The 21,039-nt window shown below is 35.8% G+C and overlaps 1 protein-coding gene across 1 annotated transcript in view; it reads right to left on the reverse strand.

The window, feature by feature from the left end:
• Positions 1-426: 426 nt before the first annotated feature.
• The window catches only part of TRAPPC11 (trafficking protein particle complex 11), a gene marked incomplete at its 3' end in the record, with an annotated part of 37,622 nt that continues 17,009 nt past the window's right edge, over positions 427-21,039 (reverse strand). Inside the window, exons 7-23 of the mRNA XM_008047954.2 lie at positions 20,335-20,408; positions 18,358-18,454; positions 15,536-15,669; positions 14,755-14,902; positions 11,975-12,068; positions 10,473-10,552; positions 10,294-10,372; positions 10,159-10,213; positions 9,667-9,812; positions 9,356-9,417; positions 9,100-9,232; positions 8,391-8,521; positions 4,666-4,821; positions 2,882-3,069; positions 2,264-2,412; positions 1,964-2,085; positions 427-546 (exon numbers count right to left, since the gene is read on the reverse strand). Of these exons, the coding sequence (XP_008046145.1) occupies positions 427-546; positions 1,964-2,085; positions 2,264-2,412; positions 2,882-3,069; positions 4,666-4,821; positions 8,391-8,521; positions 9,100-9,232; positions 9,356-9,417; positions 9,667-9,812; positions 10,159-10,213; positions 10,294-10,372; positions 10,473-10,552; positions 11,975-12,068; positions 14,755-14,902; positions 15,536-15,669; positions 18,358-18,454; positions 20,335-20,408 (1,968 nt within the window). The remainder of the gene's footprint in view (positions 547-1,963; positions 2,086-2,263; positions 2,413-2,881; positions 3,070-4,665; positions 4,822-8,390; positions 8,522-9,099; positions 9,233-9,355; positions 9,418-9,666; positions 9,813-10,158; positions 10,214-10,293; positions 10,373-10,472; positions 10,553-11,974; positions 12,069-14,754; positions 14,903-15,535; positions 15,670-18,357; positions 18,455-20,334; positions 20,409-21,039) is intronic.

Below are 21,039 nucleotides of genomic sequence, written 5' to 3' on the forward strand. Positions count from 1 at the left end.
CCTCTTATCAACAAGGGTGCCTGAATGAAGCGTATTTGTATACCTAACCCTTAACTGTACCCCACAATATCATAATAAAAAATATTGATTAAAAATAAAAAGAGGGGGAGACCTCCTCTTCTCCAAAACCTTCTGCATACAAGCCAACTAACAGATTTTATCTAATGTGTGATTTGCTTGAGATCTCAAATCTATTGATTCTGCATATGAAAAGTCATACAAGTTGATTTTCTTTCTAATGGTTGAGCAATGAATGCCAGCCTAAACAAATCTCAGTATAAATGAAAAGAAAAATCAATAGATGTTTTATTAAAAGATACAATAGACAACAAGCACCGAAACTACTTATTTTACAAGTTAAACAATACACAAAACAGGGTAACACTCCACATATGACACATTGTGAAGTAGTTACGAAAAAAATACCTTGTGACACTTGCAAACAATCTCTTTTTCTTCAACAGTTGTATTGATCAGGTAGGAAACATATACGAGAAACATTCTGGAACCCACTGTTCCACAGCGAATATATAACATTTTTTCCAGCTGTAACAAAGTAAGTGTTGTAATTAATAATACAGAGTTTTTCCTGATAAATACTCTAGAATGTTTTCACTTTTAGAGTTTACTGTACCAACGCTAAATTTTTTTTTTTGAGTTGGAGTCTCACTCGGTCACCCAGACTGAAGTGCAGTGGCTGCTCCCGGCCACTGCAGCCTCGATCTGCTGGGCTCTGGTGATCCTTCTTCTTCAGGCTTCCGAGTAGCCGGAATTACAGGCATGCGCTACCACGCCTGGCTGATTTTTTGATTTATTGTAGAGATGAGGTCTCGCTGCCCAGGTAGGTCTCGAACCCGCAGGTGCAGGCAATCCACTCACCTCAGCCTCCCAAAGGCGCGGGATTACAGGCTGAGCCACTGAGCCTGGCTCCAACTGGCTAAATTCTTCATCACTTTTATAGGATGCTCCAGTGCAACTAATCAAAGCTCCCACTGAGGAAAAGTATTCTGAGTACATTCCTGCCACAGCATGAGGAGCACCAATACTGCTTTATCACTTTGTATTATCATTCCCAACTTCCCAATAACTTTCTGTTATCAGATTTGGAAACAAAAGTTGACTGAGAGGCTACTGCACTTAGCTACAAACACAAATTATTTTATTAGGCAACAAATTTTCCATACCAGTGAGGGTCATTTGTTCTGAAATTCCTTGACTGCTTAAGACATATTTACATATTTAAATATGTAAAATGTGTGTAAAATGTTCATTAGTTAAAAATTACTTTTTTAGTCCTAGAACATACTGTTAAAAAGTTCTGAAATGACCTAAAATTCACTGTAGATGGGGGGAACCTAAAAACACCAGAATTATCTTTTGGAGGGCAGGCGTCTTGAGTACATGCTTCCCTCACTATGTGTGTGTTCTAGGAACCCACTGGCATTAGTGTACCAGGCAGCATTGTTGTGAGAGGCTGTTGAGCTTCAATGAATTTTTAGATTCTTTCCATGCATTTGCCCATTTCATGATGGCTGATTTATGAGAGCACCTGCCCACACCACAGAGTGTTCAGCAGTTTTTCACCCAAGTGGGCATGATCCCTGTGCCCTGCCCTCCCCACTCTCCCAATCTTGCCCTGAGTGACCTTTTTGTTTCCTTGAATGAGCAAAACTCAAAGTGAAATGTTTTGCCTATGTGGAAGAGGTGGAACAAAAAACGGTGGAAGCATAAAAAAGCATTAAAATCGACAAGTTCAAAAACTGTTTTGAGCAATGGAAAAAGCATCTCACTAGATGTACTGCATCAAATGGACAGTACTTTGAAGGTGACTGACGTTTAAACATGTAAGAATAAATACACAATTTTTTATAAATAAATTCTGAGGTTTTGTTGGGTCCCCCCTTGTACATTTAAAACTACAAATGAACTGGTTTCCTCTCTAATCCCAGTTTCCCAGGCTCACCTGCTCCCCAGGATGTAAGTCTCCCAGAGGAACGTCAGGAAGCAAAGCCGGGTAGGACTCATCACATAGTTCTGTTCCGTGAAGGGTCACGTGAGTTTTCTGAGTTAAATTGGCATCCTGGCCTAAACGTGTTAAGATCAGTGACTTAAAATAGAGAATTCAAATATTATCCTAACAACACTCTGTGAAGAGCACTATTTCACACCTTTTTTTAAAACAAAATTCCCACAGTTAACAACACTGATGCTTATTTTATGCTGATTAATATTGACCAATCTTTTTAAAAAACCCAATGTTTACCTGGTTTTAAACCAGCAGTGAGTTTCACATCTCTGATCTGGGTCTTTTCATGGGACTGTACCGTCACAGTCAAACAATACATTTCATTAGTCAGGGCAGGAGGCTCATGTCGCAGATGTACAGAGATGTTTGGAACTCTGGAGATGATCCTTTGAAAAGAAGCCTTAACTGAGTAACTGATTTTTTTTAAAAGCAAATAAATTATTTAAACAAAGCATTTAAAATAAGTAAGAGCATCGAATCGATTATATGTACATAACCACACATACATTCACACAGTTGTGGGGTACACTGAACTTCAAAGCCCAAATGAACAGCAACACATCTGGCTAGAAGAAGAAGAAACTGTTGTTTATCTTTCTTGCTTTATTTGAAAGTGTACAATAAAGACATTTTTCTAATTATTTTTATATTATTTAGCTTTACTTGTGCTGTCATTCATGTAACAAAGCTGCTCTGCTTTTCTGTCAGAGCTGTCAAAGGCTTTTTGCAGCATCTTATTTACATTTAGAATTTTAAAAGAATAAAGTTTTATTCCATTCTGTGTGAATGGTTTGAGCGATGAAAAATAAAATAGGATGCATGGCCTTTACTATCTGCCCAGCAAAGCAGACTTACATCGTGCTTGCTTGAATTGTTATGCTGTCCCAGTGAACCTCATTGTTGGGTAGCTTGGGTCTTCTTTTGAAAGACCGTGCAGCCTGCAAGGCTTCTTGGGAGGAAGCAGCATCACCTCCTCCTCCCTGCCAGTTTAAAACCACACATCTTCCAGTCTCATTGCCCAGAGCAAGATCCACCGAAGTAATCTAGAACAAGAAGGGCTGTCAGAAATGCTGTCTCATATGTGCTTGTCATCACGCTCCTCAACAAAGATACATTACAGACTGCCATGGAGCTCATCTAGCGACCCACAGGAGAGAAAGCAAAATACCTGCTGTAGAGTCTTATTCTGGCTGGAACATTAACTGTGCACTGGGTTTCCATGTCTTCATCTTTAAAGCATAGATAATAACCTGACTCTCTAGCTAAGAGACAGACTGAACGGTACTGTTAAGCACCTGGCATAGTACCTGATGTTACAGATGCTCAACTAGTGGTTGCTGAATGAAATAATTAAATATTTTGATGACCACGAATACATTATGACCTAATATCTAATTCCCTAAATATTTTTCCTGAAAATATTTATAGCATTAGCAATAAAATGCTTTATTAAATACATGTTTCTTTCAACTAAAAACATTAACAAAAGAACTCAAAATAGGATTATTAATTATTATTTATGTCTGGTAGGTTTCTTCAGACATAAATAAAACACACAATCAGGAGATTTAGTAAACATCATGAAGGATTTTTAAAAAATGAATTTGCAAAAAACTATGGCTACTGGTTAATAATAAAATCAACAGGATCACAGAAACTGTTACAAGAACATTAGTAGTACAAATTTATGAACGATTATCTTCGTTAAGATTAGCTAACCACTCCTATTCAAGTCATGGAAAATAAGCATTGAATGAGTGCTTACTATGTGCTGATCACTATTCTAAGCAATTTACATTAACTGAGCTAATCCTCATGGAATCCTAAGAGATAAGTACCATTATTATCCCCATTTTACAGAAGAATACACTAAGAAGGCACAAACAAATAACTGCCCAGGGTTACCAGCTAGTAAGCTGGAGAGATGAAATTTAAACCCACAGTTTGCCCCCAGAGTTTATGCTCAATAAAGATATTGCTTACATCATATACTTTTAAAAGGCATTTCAATTATCTATATTACATGAATCTTTTACATGCTTTATTTTTTCTTAAAAAATTTTAAAATATGTCATCAGCAATGTTTAAACATCAAAAAGATAAAGACACAGTATGAATTATATATTACAGTAAATACATCTGCTATATTATATAATATACATTGTTTAAAACTTAACTATGTAGCCATAAAAAATGAGCTCTGTCTTATGTACTAACAGGAAATGATGTCTAACATACACTATTAAAAAAGGCAGCTACAGAGCAGTATGTACAGTACACTCTCACCTTTTTAAACTCAAAACAATTGTAAACTACAAGTATGGTCACAGAAAAACGTCTGGAAGGAAATCTATCAAACTATTATGAATGGTTTCCTTGGGGAAGTCCAGGAGGAAGATTTTTACTTTTTACTTAATAAAGTTTTGTATTATTAAAATTTTTTCTGGTATAAACATATACTTTTACAATTAAAAATATTTTTATTCATTTATTTTTTTCCCTTTTTTTGAGTCAGAGTCTCACTCTGTCATCCAGGCTGAAGTGCAGTGGCATGCGCATGGTCACCGCAGCCTCGACCTGCTGGGTTCAGGTCACCACGTCCGGCCTAAAAATATTTTTAAGCAAATTTCATAACTAACCTCAATTTTCTTTCCCACATCTTCAGTTTTTGCAACAAACTTAAATAACAATTTTCTTGTTTTGCCAGGAACTAAGCACATCTTTCCTTGGGTCAAATTTTCTAAAACTTCACTTGCTTTGGATGCCTCTTCTATTACACAGAACTGGTTGTATTCCTAAAAAAGGAGTTAGCAAAAGTCATCAAACATCATATGCTTTGCTAACACTAAACACCAAGTCATTTGGAATTCATTTAGTTTTAACTCCACACTGAAGCATTAAGAAGAGGTATTAATAAAAGTGTTTTTCTACCAAATAGAAGCACTTATCCAATCACTGTTGCCACATGCATAAAACAGTTCAATACTTACAAACAGATTTTTGGAAACATTTAGATAGCCCTATCTTAGAGAGAGACACTTTGTTGCACTAAATGATACTGTCTATCACCTCCTTTTTGTGAAGAGTGTTCTTTTTTCTTGGCTTCTGTGACACCATCTCTTTCCTACTTCTCATTCTGCTTGGTTGCTTCCCCCCCACCCCATGCCCTTTTTCCTTCTTCTTGTCTCTTTAATTTAGAGGTTCCACAAGTTTCAGGCCTTAGCTTTCTTTCAGTTCCACATATCCTGCACCTTTGCTGCTAATATCTCCCACGTAAAATTGTCCTATTTGGTCCTATTTCCTCAATTACAAGCTTAAACCAACAGCTGTCTAGAACAGAAGTCCCCAAACCCTGGGGCTGTAGACCTGTACTGGTCCATGGCCTGTTAGAAACAGGGCCATATAGCAGGAGGTGAGTGGCTGGCAAGTGATCTGCCTTCTGTCAGATCAGTGGAGCCATTAGATCCTCATAGGAGCATGAAACTTATTGGGCACTCAAACTCAGCATGTCCCAGAGTGAACATGTATCTGCCTTCTCAGAACAGCACACTCCTGACAGATGAATGAACAGACAACTTTCATGTGTCTAACTATGGAATCACCTTTCTTAACTATTCAATAAATATCAAGAACTTTCCAAGAACATCTTCTATCTCAGCAGATGAATTACCTTCATAGAAATTCTTACACAATTCAATTTTAAACTTTCTCACTTCCACATGCTCAGAAAAGCTACTCTGCTTTTTTTCCTTATATTTGTATCCTGAATTTCAAATAAGATATATTCATAGTATAAGCTAATTCTTAAAACTAATTGCTTTATATTTTATTTTAGCATTTTTATTTTTGAGTCAGGGTCTCACTCTGTCACCCAGACTGGAGTGCAGTGGCATGATCATCACCAGTTCCTGGGCTCAAGCAGTCCTCCTTCCTCAGCCTCTCAAGCAGCTGGGACTACAGGCAAATGCCATCACACCTGGCTACTTTTTTTTATTTTTTGTAGAGACAAGGTCGCACTATGTTGCCCGGAATAGCCTCAAACTCCTGGGCTCGAGCAAACCTTCAGGCTCAAGCAATCCTTCCGCCTCGGCCTTCCAAAGTTCTGGGATTAAAGGCATGAACCACTGCACCTGAATTATTTTAGCATTTTTGTTAGTTTTTTAATTGCAGTAGTTTGTTTATTGTAAGAAAGAAAGGAAAGGAAAAAATGGAAAAGTAAGATATTAAGGGAAAAGTAAAATAAGAGCCCTGTACTGACTTTCTAATTCCAGACTTATTTCATGGTGAGAAGAAAAAAAAAAAAGACTTGCCCTTGTGAAGCTTAGATTCTAGTAAGAAAAACAAGTAATTTATCAAATAATCATACATGCAAAAGTAAAGCATAGGTGTGACTAATACAATTAATGGCTATAAAAGCCTAAAAGTCAAGGAATTAACTAGCCAAAGAGAGGAGAGAAATTCCATCCAAGTATGTACAAAAGCTCCTGTCTTTTGTTCATCCTATCCCCATTCTTTATCCTCTCTACACACTCAGCAATCCAGACTCAACTATGTTTAAATGTCTCTTGTATCCCTAAATCTCCATTCCCAGCACTAGATCTTAATCCAAATCCTCATGCTTTTGTTCCTAGATAAATATAAAGAGCCTCAATTGGTTTCCATGATATTATTTCTTTGTATTTTGCTACTAGAATAAAATTTCTTAAACATAAATTTCATGCTCTTGCTTTAAAATTCTCAAACTAATGAGAAGGACTCCTTGGGTAAGGGTCTGTGTTGAATAAAACACACTGTTCTGCAGGAGACTGAGCTTTATCTAAACATTCCATTACAGGAACATTTCTCACTTCTTATCAATCAAATTCTACTAAAACAGATATTAACCTCTCTTTACCAGCATCCAATACATAGACAGAACACAAATAAAAATAAATAAATAAATAAATTTTGAAAGACACCTATTTATTAGTCTATCTCTGCTTAACTCTTTAAGGTTCCTTTAGGCCACCAGTCTTACTTCACACTCCCCAGCATGACAAACCGTTGCTCCGGTGAGACTCCTTGCCCAGAAACACTGAATGTGTCCTCCTATTTCCACGCAGTGTTTTCTTACCATCAAACATGTTCTGTCCCTCCGATCTTTTTATATCTTATGTTCATCTTCCCTTTCGTGACTTCCTTCCTTTTCTTGGGCATGCCTATTACAACTGTACTTCTGGCCTACAGTACATAATTTAGTCTTCATTACTTACTTGGGCAGTCTTTGAGTCAGTCTGGCCCTTGCCCCAAAATACTACCATTTTAATGGGGCTGCCATCAGCCATACTCTTTCAGATTCAGAATGCTAAGAAGACTAGGATGCTCAATACATGCTTGTTGATTAAAGGCTCACCGTATTTTCTGGGTGACTAGAAGATGATGATCTATTAAGTGCACTTATGACTGCAAAAGTTGTAATGTAATCAAGTACTTGACTATACTATACCACACTTCAAATATATTAAAATGCAGCAATTACACTGTGATGCTAATTCTGCAGGGAAAAAGTTGCCTTTATACGCATGTACTGAAAATGTCTAGATCATTCTGAAGTTACAGAGAAAACCTGTATGAGAAAACCTGTATGAGAATAGAATTGGAAAGATAACACTTCCATATTTACTTTTAACTTTATAACCATCTATTCCATCTCAAAATTTTGTTTGTTTGTTTGTTTTGAGTTCGAGTCTCGCTCTGTTGCCCAGACTGGAGTACAGTGGCACACTCCCGGCCACCACAGCCTCAACCTGCTGGGCTCAGGTGATCCTTCCACCTCAGCCTTCCAAGTAACTGGAACCACAGGCGTGCGAGGTCTCGCCAAATTGCCTGGGTGGGTCTCGAACCTGTGGGCTCAGGCAATCTACTAGCCTCAGCCTCCCAAAGTGCTGAGATCACAGGCTGAGCCACCGAGCCCGGCCCCATCTCAAATTTTTAACACCAAACATAAATTATAATTGTTCTATAATCACAAACAAGTAACATTAATAATACTAAAAAAGAATATAAAGCAAATTATTTTGAAGTTATATTACATTCATTTTGAATATATCCTATTTGAAATTCCAGTTACACATTACAAAAAGTATACACACAGAATTCTTAGAATTCAGAAGCATAGAGTGAAAACAAAAATTAGGGTAAGAAAAGTGTAAAACGTGAATTGCGGGTAATGAAGTCTAGAAATATAAGTATATTTTCTTTTAAATAGATCTTACAAAAGCTTACACTATGAAACCTGTAAGACTTAAAACTCACTAAGCTCATTTTATCTAGTCTAACGCAAGCTACAATAAAATACATGCAAAACATAAAAACATACCATTACCTGATTATTAAAGCTGACACAGAGCTTGGAAAACCTAATGGGGTGTGGACAATCAGCCTTCAGATAAATATCAAACTGAACAGGAACATCAACATGAAAACTTGGGGCGTGAAACTTGGCTTTGCATTGCACTAGAAATAAACAAAAAGGGCCGAGTTACACACTACCAGATTCCCAAGACTCATATGCATGACTACATTATTCTGTGAACCACATTTGCTATTTAGAAAAGACATATATGCACTGGCCATTCTTACTGACTTCTGCACTTAAGGCATTTCAAGAGAGATACATGTAGCTCACTTTTTAAAATAAAATTTAAATAAATTATATCTTCAAAACCATCTTTAAAACATAGTTGCTTATGAAATGTAGGTGATGAGATTTTAAAGGAAAACAATGTTAACTTATTTCAAAATATCTGCCTAGACAACAAAGCATAAAAACTTTTGAAATAATTGTCTTTTCAAGTGTTTCTAATAACTCCTGAACTACAAATGAACAAAGTTTGTTTGGAGACATAAATCAAGTACTTAAGACTTGATTATTTTTCTAAGTAACTGAGGAGAAAAAAAATTACAGTTTATCCATAAAATAATAATACTTTGAAAATTTATCCTTGATTTTTATATTATTATTCTGCATCTATTGGTTTTATAGAAATAAGAATGATTTCTCTGAAATAATATTGTAGATGTTGGCTACCTACCAAATGGTACAAAGTCCTGTACTCCTATTGTGAAAATATTGGTGCCAGCCAGAGAAACTCGGTCTGCCCACAGCTTCTGAGCAGTTTTCACAGCTAAGATATCACAGTCGGGTTCTGGATCAGGACTTTCATTCTGCACCAACACAGGGTTAAACATTCATTCAACCAGTTGAAAAAAAAAATACACATATATGTAGATATAGACACAGGAATATATATTGCTACAACATATTTTATATAAAAAATACCAACCTACCATTAAAACATTTATAAGGTTCTTTTCTATTCGAGATTTCTGATCATCTTTCAGAGTTGAAGCTAATGTGAAGTGAGAAGGAAAAATAATTAGAAATATAAAATAGGTTAAGTAAGCCTACTGCTGTCATTTAATATTATAAAAGTACTTTATCATAAATCACTCTTCTAAGATAACTAAGCGCAGTGACTTGGACATAGTGAAAGAACAATTAAATATTTGAGACTAAATTATTCTTCAAATTTTAAAAAGTTTAAGGATGCTAAATAATTTTACAAACTAAGCGTTTTACTGAAAGAACATCAAGTTACCTCTCCCAAGGAGTTCTAGGGAATAAGTAATATAATCCTTTAACTGGGCCATGAGGTAGGAACACTTCAGAGCTGTAGTCAGTATAGAGGTGAGCAGAGTCCACCATCCTTCACTACGATAATCACACATCACATAATCCAGCAACCTGGAAGACAAAATATAAGATGTACTGAAACAGCTTCCCAAGAAAGGGTCTGAAGAATTCTTGGGGAGAAAAAAAGCATCTTTCTCATTTTATATAAATATAAGAACATTTTGCTGAGATAGCTTAACAGGTATTTTCACCTTTAGTTGAATGTGAAATTTTGAAAATTTTTGACATTTTGGATAAGATTGTGCCATAAATGGCACCAGAAAAAATATTACAGAAATGTAGTTTAACACAAATAGAAATAGATGTGAAAATAATAAATCTCTCAAACAATCTCTATTCCTATTTCACTGTAAGGTAATCTAAATGCTTATAAAAATACATAGTGGATAAGACTCACTTTAAAGCTTTGGTATAATCCTTTGCATAATAATATTCTTCTCCCATCTGAACCACTATAAAGGAAAAAAAATTATATACATAAGTTAAAATTTTTCAAAGTTTCATGAAATTGTGGCATGTTATGCATACATACTTAGATGACTTTTCATTCTTGGACACTTATACTTCTTAAATTGTGCAACAGCATTACTCAGAAGAGTTATTATTATTTCCTGTAAGAAAAAATGAAGTGTGAGCCATTTCAATAAAAATCTTCTCATACTTTCTTTGAATACTGTAAAAATTAATTTATATTGGAGGGAAAAAACTTACAGAGTGAGCAACATTTCTCTCCCTTAGCTGAATGGCAAGAATTCCTGCCTTCTCTTTTTCAGGATCAGAAAGATCGAAACCTGTATAAGATAAGACACGACCCATCTTAGATAGTACATTTAACATAGCTCTTCACATCAACACTGCACATGTACACTCCTTGAATGCTTTAACATATTTCAGATTCTGAAACATTCTAGAATCTTAAAGGTTCTAAGAGACATCATTATTACATGAAAACTCCTCTGTGATTTCTGTTCTGAAGGGACCATTACTGATCACAATGTTCTGTGATTTAGTGGAATCAACCATATGAACAATAAGAGGGGTGAACTCCCCCAAAAATGGAATTATTTTTGGAGGACGGGCCCCTCATAATATGGGCTTTCCCCACCAGTTAAGTGTTCTAGGAACCCATCAGTTTCAGTGTACCAATTATCATTGTTGTGAGAAGCTGTGTTCAGCTTTAGTGAAACATTTTTTGGAGACTTTCACATTTGCCCATTTCACAATGGGTGATTTACAAGTGCACCTGCCCATACCACACTGAGTGCTCAGCAGCTTTTGACCCAGAATGGCATGGCCCCTGTGCCTCACCCTCCCTGTTAATCTGCTCTCATCCTGAGCGACTTTGCTTCCCCAGATGAAAAAGTCCTCAAGGGGAAACGTTTTGCCGATGTGGAAGAGGTGAAACCAAAAAATGGCCGAAGCACTAAAAGGCATAAAAACGGAAGAGTTCAAAAACTGTTTTCAGCAGTGGAAAAAGCATCTCAATAGGTATACTGCAGCAAACAGAGAGCACTCTGAAGGTGACTGAAGTTTAAACATGTAAGAATAAATACACAATTTTTTAATAAACAAATTCCGGCTTTTTAGGGTCTCCCCTCTTAATATCAGTATCATCCTCTACAGAGAATACATTCTCTAGAGATTAGAGTAAATAATTTCTTAACACTTAAGCCTCAACTGTTCAAATCAAATTGTGTATAAAGCACAAACATGATGTAAACAAACTGTTTTTAAGGTGATACATGCTAACGCTGTTTTAAAATGCCAAATCATTAGAACTGGAATTAAAATATTTAAGTAGACGATGGTGGCTTATTGTGTCATTTAAGACAATCAATGTCCAAATGTTGCTTCTTTTCTTTTTTTTGGAGACAGGGTCTTACTATGCTGCCCAGGCTAGAATGCAGTGGCTATTCATAGGCACAGTCACAGCAATCCTCCCTAATAGCTGGGACTACAGGCGACGCCACTGCACCAGTTCACGTGTTTTAATCACATAAACATTTTTAACTATAAAGTCAGTCACTCTAAGATGGAGTGATATAAAGCATCCTAAAAACTAAAAAATTGCAAATGTTAAAAAACAATGTTTAAAAAGCATACATTTTTACTTCAACATAATTTCTTACGCCTACGCAGCTGATGGAAAAATTATAATACCTATCTTTGCCTTTTGAGGTTGAGAGAAAAGGGTGGAGGGAAAAGTTATTTACTTAGTATTCCTTGTCGCCATGATCTTTGTCCATAAAAGTCAAGAACGCCTGTTTGTGTTTCTAAGGGATCAGGATTGGGATACATTACAGAAGCCTGTAAATTAAAACACAAACCTAAATAATAGTTTACGTAACCCATCCCAAACTCTTGCCCAATCTTTCACTGAACAAAAAGTTTTCAAAAATAGGAGCACACATTCAAATATCAAATTGGTGGACATTTTAACAAAACTTATACTAATATTAATATTCAGGTACTCATAAAAATTCATCAATCTGATTCAGAAAAAAGATTTCATATAGTAACTAACTTCATCACACTTACGTTTTTATTTATAAACCAGTACAAATTTATTACAAATTATACTTGGTATTTATTCCATACGTATAAGTGCTCTTTATAAAAATGAAAGCAATATTATAAGGAGGTTTAAAGAGAAAACACTATTTTCCTTCTTTATCGCTTCGTATTAAGTCCTGGTATTGTGGGAGAATTTTTTTGGAACCAGAATTAAAAGATTTACACTGCTCTTTCTTCTTTGTAATTCATTCCCTATGAAACCAAAATGTAATATGTGTACACTGCCGAAAAATGTAGAGAACACCCAAAAGGTAAAGAATTAACATTTAAATCACTCACAAACCTACTATCACTGTTAAGAATGGACCGTAGAGTCAAGCATACTCAGTGATCTATCACAGAAACAAAGAACAGAGTACCATATGTTCTCACTCAAAAGCGGACCTTGAACAATTATCATAATACTACAAGAAAGGGATTGGTAGTAGTGGGAAACTGCCAGGAGAGGGGGGATTGGATTGGCAGTTGAGAGAAACTGCTAGGGGAGGGAGGTGCACACCTCATCAACAAGGGTACCTGCATAGTCGTTTGTATATCTAACCCTGAATTGTACCTCACATCTTAAAAAAAAAAAAAAAAAGAATGTATTATATACATCATTCTTCCAGATTTTGTGTGCAAAAATTTGTTAATGATTAAAATAATTTTTCTTTTTTTTCTTTTTTTTGAGTTGGAGTCTCACTCTGTCACCTAGGCAGAGGTGCAGTGGCACACTCTCAGCCACCGCAGCCTTGCCCTGCTGGGCTCAGGTGATCCTTCCGCTTCAGCCTTCCAAGTAGCTGGAACTACAGGCACACATCACCAAGCCCGGCTAATATTTTTTCTGATTTATTGTAGAGATGAGGTCTTGCCAAGTTGCCCAGGCTGGTCTCGAATCCATGGCCTCAGGCAATTCTCTCACCTCGGCCTCCCAAAGTACTGGGATTATAGGCGTGAGCCACCATGTCTGGCCAGAATAATTTTTCAACCTACTTTAAATATATTCTGTACATTTCACTCATCATTAAATATATTTTTCCAAAACATTATTTTTCATGGCTTCCTGCTGTTCCATATTTTATCAAATTCTCTTTAGTTATTCATCTTATTTCTAGATTATATTACAATTAATAAACCTGTGAGAACAACTTTATAAATAATTATTGGTACTTATCTCTTAGGATTTATTTTCTGCCCTTGTATTTCTGAAAATAAAATTTCAGATAAAAGATATACACAGTTTTAAAGTTTCTCAAATTATTTTCTTTCTTTTTCTTTTTTTTTTGTTTTTGAGTTAGAGTTTCACTCTGTTGCCAGACTGGAGGGCAGTGGCACACTCCCGGCCACCGCAGCCTTGACCTGCTGGGCTCCGGCGATCCTTCCACCTCAGCCTTCCAAGTAGCCGGAATTACAGGAGCGTGCTACCATGCCCGGCTGATTTTTGGTTTATTGTAGAGATGAGGTCTCGCCAAGTTGCCTGGGCGGGTCTCGAACCTGCGGGCTCAGGCAATTCACTCACCTTGGCCTCCCAAAGCGCTGGGATTATAGGCTGAGCCACCGAGCCCGGCCAAATTATTTTCTTAACAAAAATATTATTTTACATTCTAACCACTGATATTTTTTAATATCCATTTCTTTATATTTATAAAACCTAGCTTTAATTACTTTTTAAGATACTGTGCTCGAGTTATAATATGCCAGACTTAAAAAAAATACATACAATAATGTTATAAATCATATAAAAATAACTGGTAAAAACAGTGATATTATTTAACAGGAAAAAACCCACACATTTAAAGTACTAATATGCAAACTATTTGTTTTTGGAACAGTTTTAAAAGAGTACTATTCATAATAGTCACATTATCAGAGAAAAAATTGCAGGTTTTAATCAAAATAAACAGATATAACTATATAATATAAATGTTATTTATATATACCATATTCTTATTTTAAAGACACTTATGGGGAAACTAATATCTAAATGTAACCATCCAAGAGAAAGGCAAAATGAAATGTCAAGTTTAAGAAACTATGCAATTAACTAACAGACTCTTAAGAGTTTTCCATAGAGGAAAACTTCTCTTGTGGGTCAAAGTAGAGCACCCTCCTCTAATCTCTTCCAAACAAATATTGTTTCTATAATTACTATAGCAATGAATTTATACTGTGACAAGGACTAAAATGTGACTTTCATTTTAAAGTAGTTTTCTCTTGTCTAAATCATTAAATTATTGCTAAACATAAATTAGTTCTTCAAAGAAAAACTGCTCAACTCACAGGTAAAAATGGAGTACTCAAACCAAAAACCATCTTAACTCCTAAAACCAAAAAATATATAAACTGATTATATTTAAAGACACCAATCCATATTAGCTTCTTTCAAGAGAAGATTAATTAATTTCCTAAATGTTAGATAATATAGAAGTTGGTAACTTACTTCATGGTTACAGAGAGTTTTTGCAAGTTGTTTCCTCTCCTGGGCATAGTATGCTGCCTGCTGATAATAGAAACCAGGGTTCTGAGTTTGAATAGCTGTTAACCCTAACTTAATAGCTTCATCAAATAAATCTCCAAAGGCCTGGAACCTTGAAGAAAAAAAAAATCAAGAAATAAAAAAGAATTTTTTAAAAAAAAGCTTACTTCTAGTAATTATTCATCCAGGGAACCCTTAACCACAACAGATTGTATTAAAATAGTACTACTGATTAACAGTTAATATTTATTACAATTTCTTTGCAAATACACACTAATAGTAGGTTACAGATAAAGTCTGTATTTAAGTCATCTCTTCTGTACTAACAAGTCTATATAAATATGCCGTCAAACTAGATCTCAACATAGTTTCCACCACTCAAATACATCCAAGTTTCTGGGAACAATCTCATTTCAGCAACTCTTAAACATTAGTTTCAAACAGTAAGTTCCATGACAGCAGAAACTTCGCTTCGTTTACTGTTATATTGTCAGGATCTAGACACATGGTGGAAACTCAACAAATTTATGCTGAATGAAAAGGATGAATTAAATGATTTCCATTAAGGAATGATGTGAATCAATATATTATTATCAGGAACAAACTTGTACAGTAGTAAAGTCAGTAAAAACCTACTTACTGACAAAAAATTTAGTTCAGTTTTAGAACCAAAGTCCATGCTAGCTACATTTCTCCAAACCCCATTATTTTTAAAAATATTCTAAAGGTACAATTTAAAACATACTGTTTAGACATCCAAGCAGCATGCTCAAAAGACAACTCCGCACTTCCAATTTTTTTCTTACACAAGTCAATGTGTTTTCGGAACTGAGCAATTGCATCCAACGGTGTATTGTGTTGAAAACACAGCCTACAGATCTGCAAAATGTAAGAGTGATCCCAAAATACTGAACATAAAAAAATTAAAGTCAAAAGACATAGCCATTTAAAAATAAATAAAGTCTGAGAATAACTTTTTAAAAAGACTATGGGATTTCCTTCTCTGAAGTTCGTTGCAATAGAACTGATTTTCTTCATCTGGATGGTTATACCAAAACCAGACGTAATGTCCCTTTTAGAAATGAAATAAAGTAACTCAGTACTTGTACTGAATTTATTCTATACTTTACAAAAGCTGTCTAAAAATATAGAATTTTAAAAATTATTCCCAGTGAAAAACATAAACACAGGCTAAAATAACTCTCTCCAAAAGTAACTGAGAAAGGATAGATTAACCTTTAGTATTAGATTCATCAGAAAGCTAAAGATCTAGCCAGGCTCGGTGGCTCAGCCTGTAATCCCGCGTTTTGGGAGGCTGAGGTGAGTGGATCGCCTGAGCCCACAGGTTCACGACTTGCCTGGGCAACCTGGCGAGACCTCATCTTTACAATAAATCAAAAATTAGTGCGCGCCTGTAGTTCCAGCTACTTGGAAGGCTGAGGCGGAAGGATCGCTGGAGCTCAGTAGGTCGGGGCTGCAGTGGCTGGAAGCGTGCCACTGCACTCCAGTCTGGGCGACAGAGTGCGACTTCAACTCAAAAAAAAAAAAAGAAAGCTAAAGATCTTATTTTTTTTTTTAAGTTAGAGTTTCACTCTATCACCCATGCTGGAGTGCAGTGGCATGCTCACAGCCACCGCAGCCTTGACCTGCTGGAGGCTCAGGCGATCTTTCCTATATCTATCCAGTCTTCTAAGTATATGGAACCAAACAGGTGCACGCCAACATGCTTGGCTAATTTTTTTTTAAATTGTAGTTATGGGATCTCGCCAAGTTGCCCAAGCTGGTCTTGAACCCTTGGGCTCAGACAATCCTCTGCTTTCGCCTCCCAAAGTACTGGGATTACAGGTGTGACCCACTACGCCAGGCAGAAAACTAAAGATTTTCTGTAGCACAATTAAAGCACATCAAACAAGAATTACAAAAAGACTAGAAAACTTTGTGTCTGGAATACTATTTCAAACAGTAATAACCTCTATGTATTTGGGTTAAGAGGAAACAAGGAAGAAACAACGCCTAAATTTACTTTTGTGTGCTTGCAACAACCTTCAATTTCACGTTTTAAGAACAAGAGAATACAGGAAAGTCAGTCTCTCATCTGCCCTCGGCCCTCAGGCATCCAAATTCCTTCTCCTGGGGCAACCGGTTCCTGGCCCGTGCCTCCTGACACATCCTACCGAGACAAGTTATATGTGTGCATTTCTACATAAACTATCCTTTACACAAAGTGCATCATATTGAACATGCTAATTTGTGCCTTTACTCAGAATCTGTTCCTTCGCATCAAACAGTCAACCAAAGTTTTCATCTGGAAGTTTTGAGAAGGCTGCATCACGATTTGTGGAAGAAACTTACTGAGTTGAGGCAAGCAGGTGACTTTCAACATGACAATACACCTGCCAACACCGTGCTGAGTATTCTGCAGTTTTTGACCAAAAACAGCATGATACCCGTGCCCCACCCTCCCTATTCACCCAATCTTGCCCCAAGACACTTTTTTTTGTTTCCCTGGATGAAAAAAGACCCCCAAGGTGAATATTTTGCCAGTGTGGAAGAGGTGAAACAAAAAACAGCAGCACTAAATTAGGCATCAAAATTGATGCATTCAAAAACTGTTTTGAGCAGTGGAAAAAGTGTCTCAGTAAGTGTACTGCATCAACAAAGAGTACTCGAAGGTGACTGAAGCGTAAACATGTAAGAATACACTATTTTTTATAAATAAATTCCATTTTTTTCTTCCCCCCCCTCGTAGAGCTGCCTTATTCTTAATAGCTATATAATGTTCTGCTGTTTAGAGTTATAATTTATATAACCAATCCCTGATTGCTGGGTTTTTTCAAATCCTTTCCTATTAGAAAATATAACAAAAAATATCTATGTATATGAGATTTGCAAGTGTTAGCATATATATCAAATAAATTTCCTAAAATGCAATTACTAGGTCAAAGGGAACATCCACTTTAAACTGATAGCCACTGCAAAATATTTTCAGCCTCAGGATAAGCTGTACCACTTACACTTAAACACCAACAATGAATTAAAGTATCTATTTGCCCACACTTCACCAACCCAGTGCCAGACATCTTTAAGATGAATGTGGAAAAATTAAAAGCAAAACAAATAGTTGCCACTTACCTTTTGAGCACACCTATTTCTATGACATACAATCTTAAAGTAAAATGCTCAAGTAATTGGTATGAAAGTATCCTGTAAAGTGAATAGATATACTTTTTCTGTGCTATTAAACCAAGGAAGGCTCACATAATTCTAATACATTGTATCATTTAGAATTCAATAACAGCTTTCTTCTCACACCTCCCTACTTATACAAAAAAACAAAATACCGAAAACCCTCTCAACACTAAATAACTCTAGAAACCATCAACTCAAAAACTAACCATTTTTTTTAGGGTGCCATACCTTTTTGATATAAAATGATATAAAAGAGGAGAGCATAATTAAAGACTAACTTTTCAGAGCAAGAATCTAATTTTAATTTTCAAATTTTAAAGAGGTAATTTAATGTCTAAAGATAAATTTTCTTTATTCGGAAGTAGAATTATTTATTACCTTGTAGTTTATAAATCCTGCCATAGTTTTAATTTCCAGAATATTAGTTTCATGGGCTCTCAATTCATGCACAAGATTATAGGCAGTCCTATAATTCCTAATAGAAAGAAAGAGAGGGTGGTTAATAATTATATAAATGTAATCAAGAAAAGATTTCTAAGAACAAAATTATTAGAAATAACAGTATTTACTCAACATTTCTTGCACTCAACAGCTCAATAATAACATACATGTCAATCTCTGATTTCCTGAAAAATAATCTATTGATTAATAATATGTGGGAGGAATCAATGACTTTCCATAAAGAACAAAACCATCACATGAACACTGTTCTATCATTAATATCTGTCAATAACCAATAAAAAACAAACTGAAAAGTGAAAGTAAACTGAACAATTGTTTAGAATTACACTGCAAACTTAGCATTCTATTAAAATACATATATTTTAGAAGTACCATTACAAGCTCTCAAACAAAGAGAGAACATATTAGCAAAGGTGATATTAAGACAGAACACAGGTCAACTTCTTCACCCCAAGGACCTCTTCAGACTAAGTGGGCATCACTGGTAGCAGGTAGAGGCTGTAGGGGAGGGACAACTGTCCTTAAGGAAGCTCGGACAGATAGAGAATGGTGGTGAGAAACAAGGGCCTGTGAAGAACAGGGCCCAGCCTGAACATGGAAGGTAATGAGAAAAACTCAAAATAGACTTCTCCATAGAAAAAAACTGTTCTTTCATGAGCGACTCAGGAAAGAAAGTTTGTTCTGAACTTTTTCAGGTAAGCTTATTTCTTTCCAGAATTATTTTTGAACAGAACTGAAATAGGTTTTAAAGTAATATCCATAAAAATAAACGACATTAAAGCCAGTTACAACTACAGGATGTTGATGAGATTCAGAGAATACAACTTGGTGATTAGCACCTCAATAACAACAAAAATGTTTTTGCAAATTCCTGTGAATAATAGAATTTTTTTTTTTTTTTTTGAGTTGGAGTCTCACTCTGTCGCCCAGACTAGAATGCAGTGGCCACTCCTAGCCACAGCAGCCTCAACCTGCTGGGCTCTGGCGATCCTTCCGCCTCAGTCTTCCAAGTAGCCGGAATTACAGGCATGCGCTACCATGCCCGGCAGATTTTTTGATTTATTGTAGAGATGAGGTTTCACCAAGTTGCCCAGGCGGGTCTCGAACTCGCGGACTCAGCCTCCCAACGCGCGGGATTACAGGTTGAGCCACTGAGTCCAGCTTAAAATTATTTTCATTGCCTTCAATTTTTCTCCCCCTCTTCAATTTTAGGATAAATAGCTGCTTTTTATCCCTTTGTCATACTGCCACTGTCAATCTTTAAAATTTGAGTTAAAGCTATAAAGAGGTCACGTTTTATTAAATTGTGCTTAGTAAAAGTGAAGGAATAAAATGTTTAATCACTGCCAACATATCTGCAGCTAATCTTCAAGGCTATAAGCAGAGCCTTTGGATGGAAAATGATGCTACCAACAGGCATTAAAACTAAAAAACAAAATAAAATAAATTTTTTAAAAAACCATACTTGAATAGAATAAATGTACTACTGCATAAAACTTTTAAAAAATCAAGTCTCATTTAGATAATGTTTCATGTATACTATACTACACTTTGAAAATCTGTCTTAACGCAAGAATTTTACCGTGAATACAAAAAAAAATTCAAGATAGAGAAAATTTTTAAATTACATTTCTATAAATTATAAAATTTAATGTTAGTCAGACCAGAAAGTTTTATGACACTATGAAATTTATTTCCAATAATAAATATTTTAAATCCTAAAATATTATATTCCATTCATCTCTAGACTAAGTAAAATATTAAATACCTGAATCTAACCAACAGAAACATTTTAAATTAATTATAGTTTGGTTGAGATTCAGAAATGTCCACTTATGTTACTGTTAGTATAAAAATAAGAAAAATTTAGTTTGAAAACTGTTAAAAACTTACTTCAGAGCATTTTGTGTATCTTGTTTCAACTCACTGAAGAAAGCTATTTTAAACTGATGTCTAACAAATAAGAGCTAAAAAAGATAGAAAAAACACTATTATTAAACATATTCTATTTAAAGCATGAAAACTATGTTTATTACAAAGAGACATATAAGAATGAAGAAAAACATTCAAAGTGGAAATTCAAGAATTATTCCAGCAAACAAGGATACATTAAACAAGGTTATAAAAATCTATCTTTAAGTACTTTATTTTTTTATTCTTTATTTTTTTTGAGTTGGAGTCTTACTCTGACACCCAGATTGGAATGCAGTGGCCGCTCCCGGCCACCGCAGCCTCGACCTGCTGGGCTCCGGCGATCCTTCCACCTCAGCCATCCAAGTAGCTGGAACTACAGGCATGCGCAACCACGCCCGGCTAATTTTTAATTTTATCATAGAGATGAAGTCTCGCCAAGTTGCCCAGGCGGGTCTCGAACCCACGGGCTCAGGCATTCCACTCACCTCAGCCTCCCAAAGACACGGGATTACAGGCTGAGCCACCGTGCCCGGCTATCTTTAAGTACTGTAAAGACAAAGAGTTTAAAAACAAATCTTTTTTTTTTTTTGAGTTGGAGTCTCACTCTGTCGCCCAGACAGGAGCGCAGTGGCCGCTCCTGGGCACCGCAGCCTCGACCTGCTGGGCTCCAGCAATCCTTCCGCC

This window comes from Carlito syrichta, unplaced genomic scaffold (assembly GCF_000164805.1).
Source record: "Carlito syrichta isolate Samal-C Ts95f unplaced genomic scaffold, Tarsius_syrichta-2.0.1 Scaffold119051, whole genome shotgun sequence".
Taxonomy (NCBI): Eukaryota; Metazoa; Chordata; class Mammalia; order Primates; family Tarsiidae; genus Carlito; species Carlito syrichta.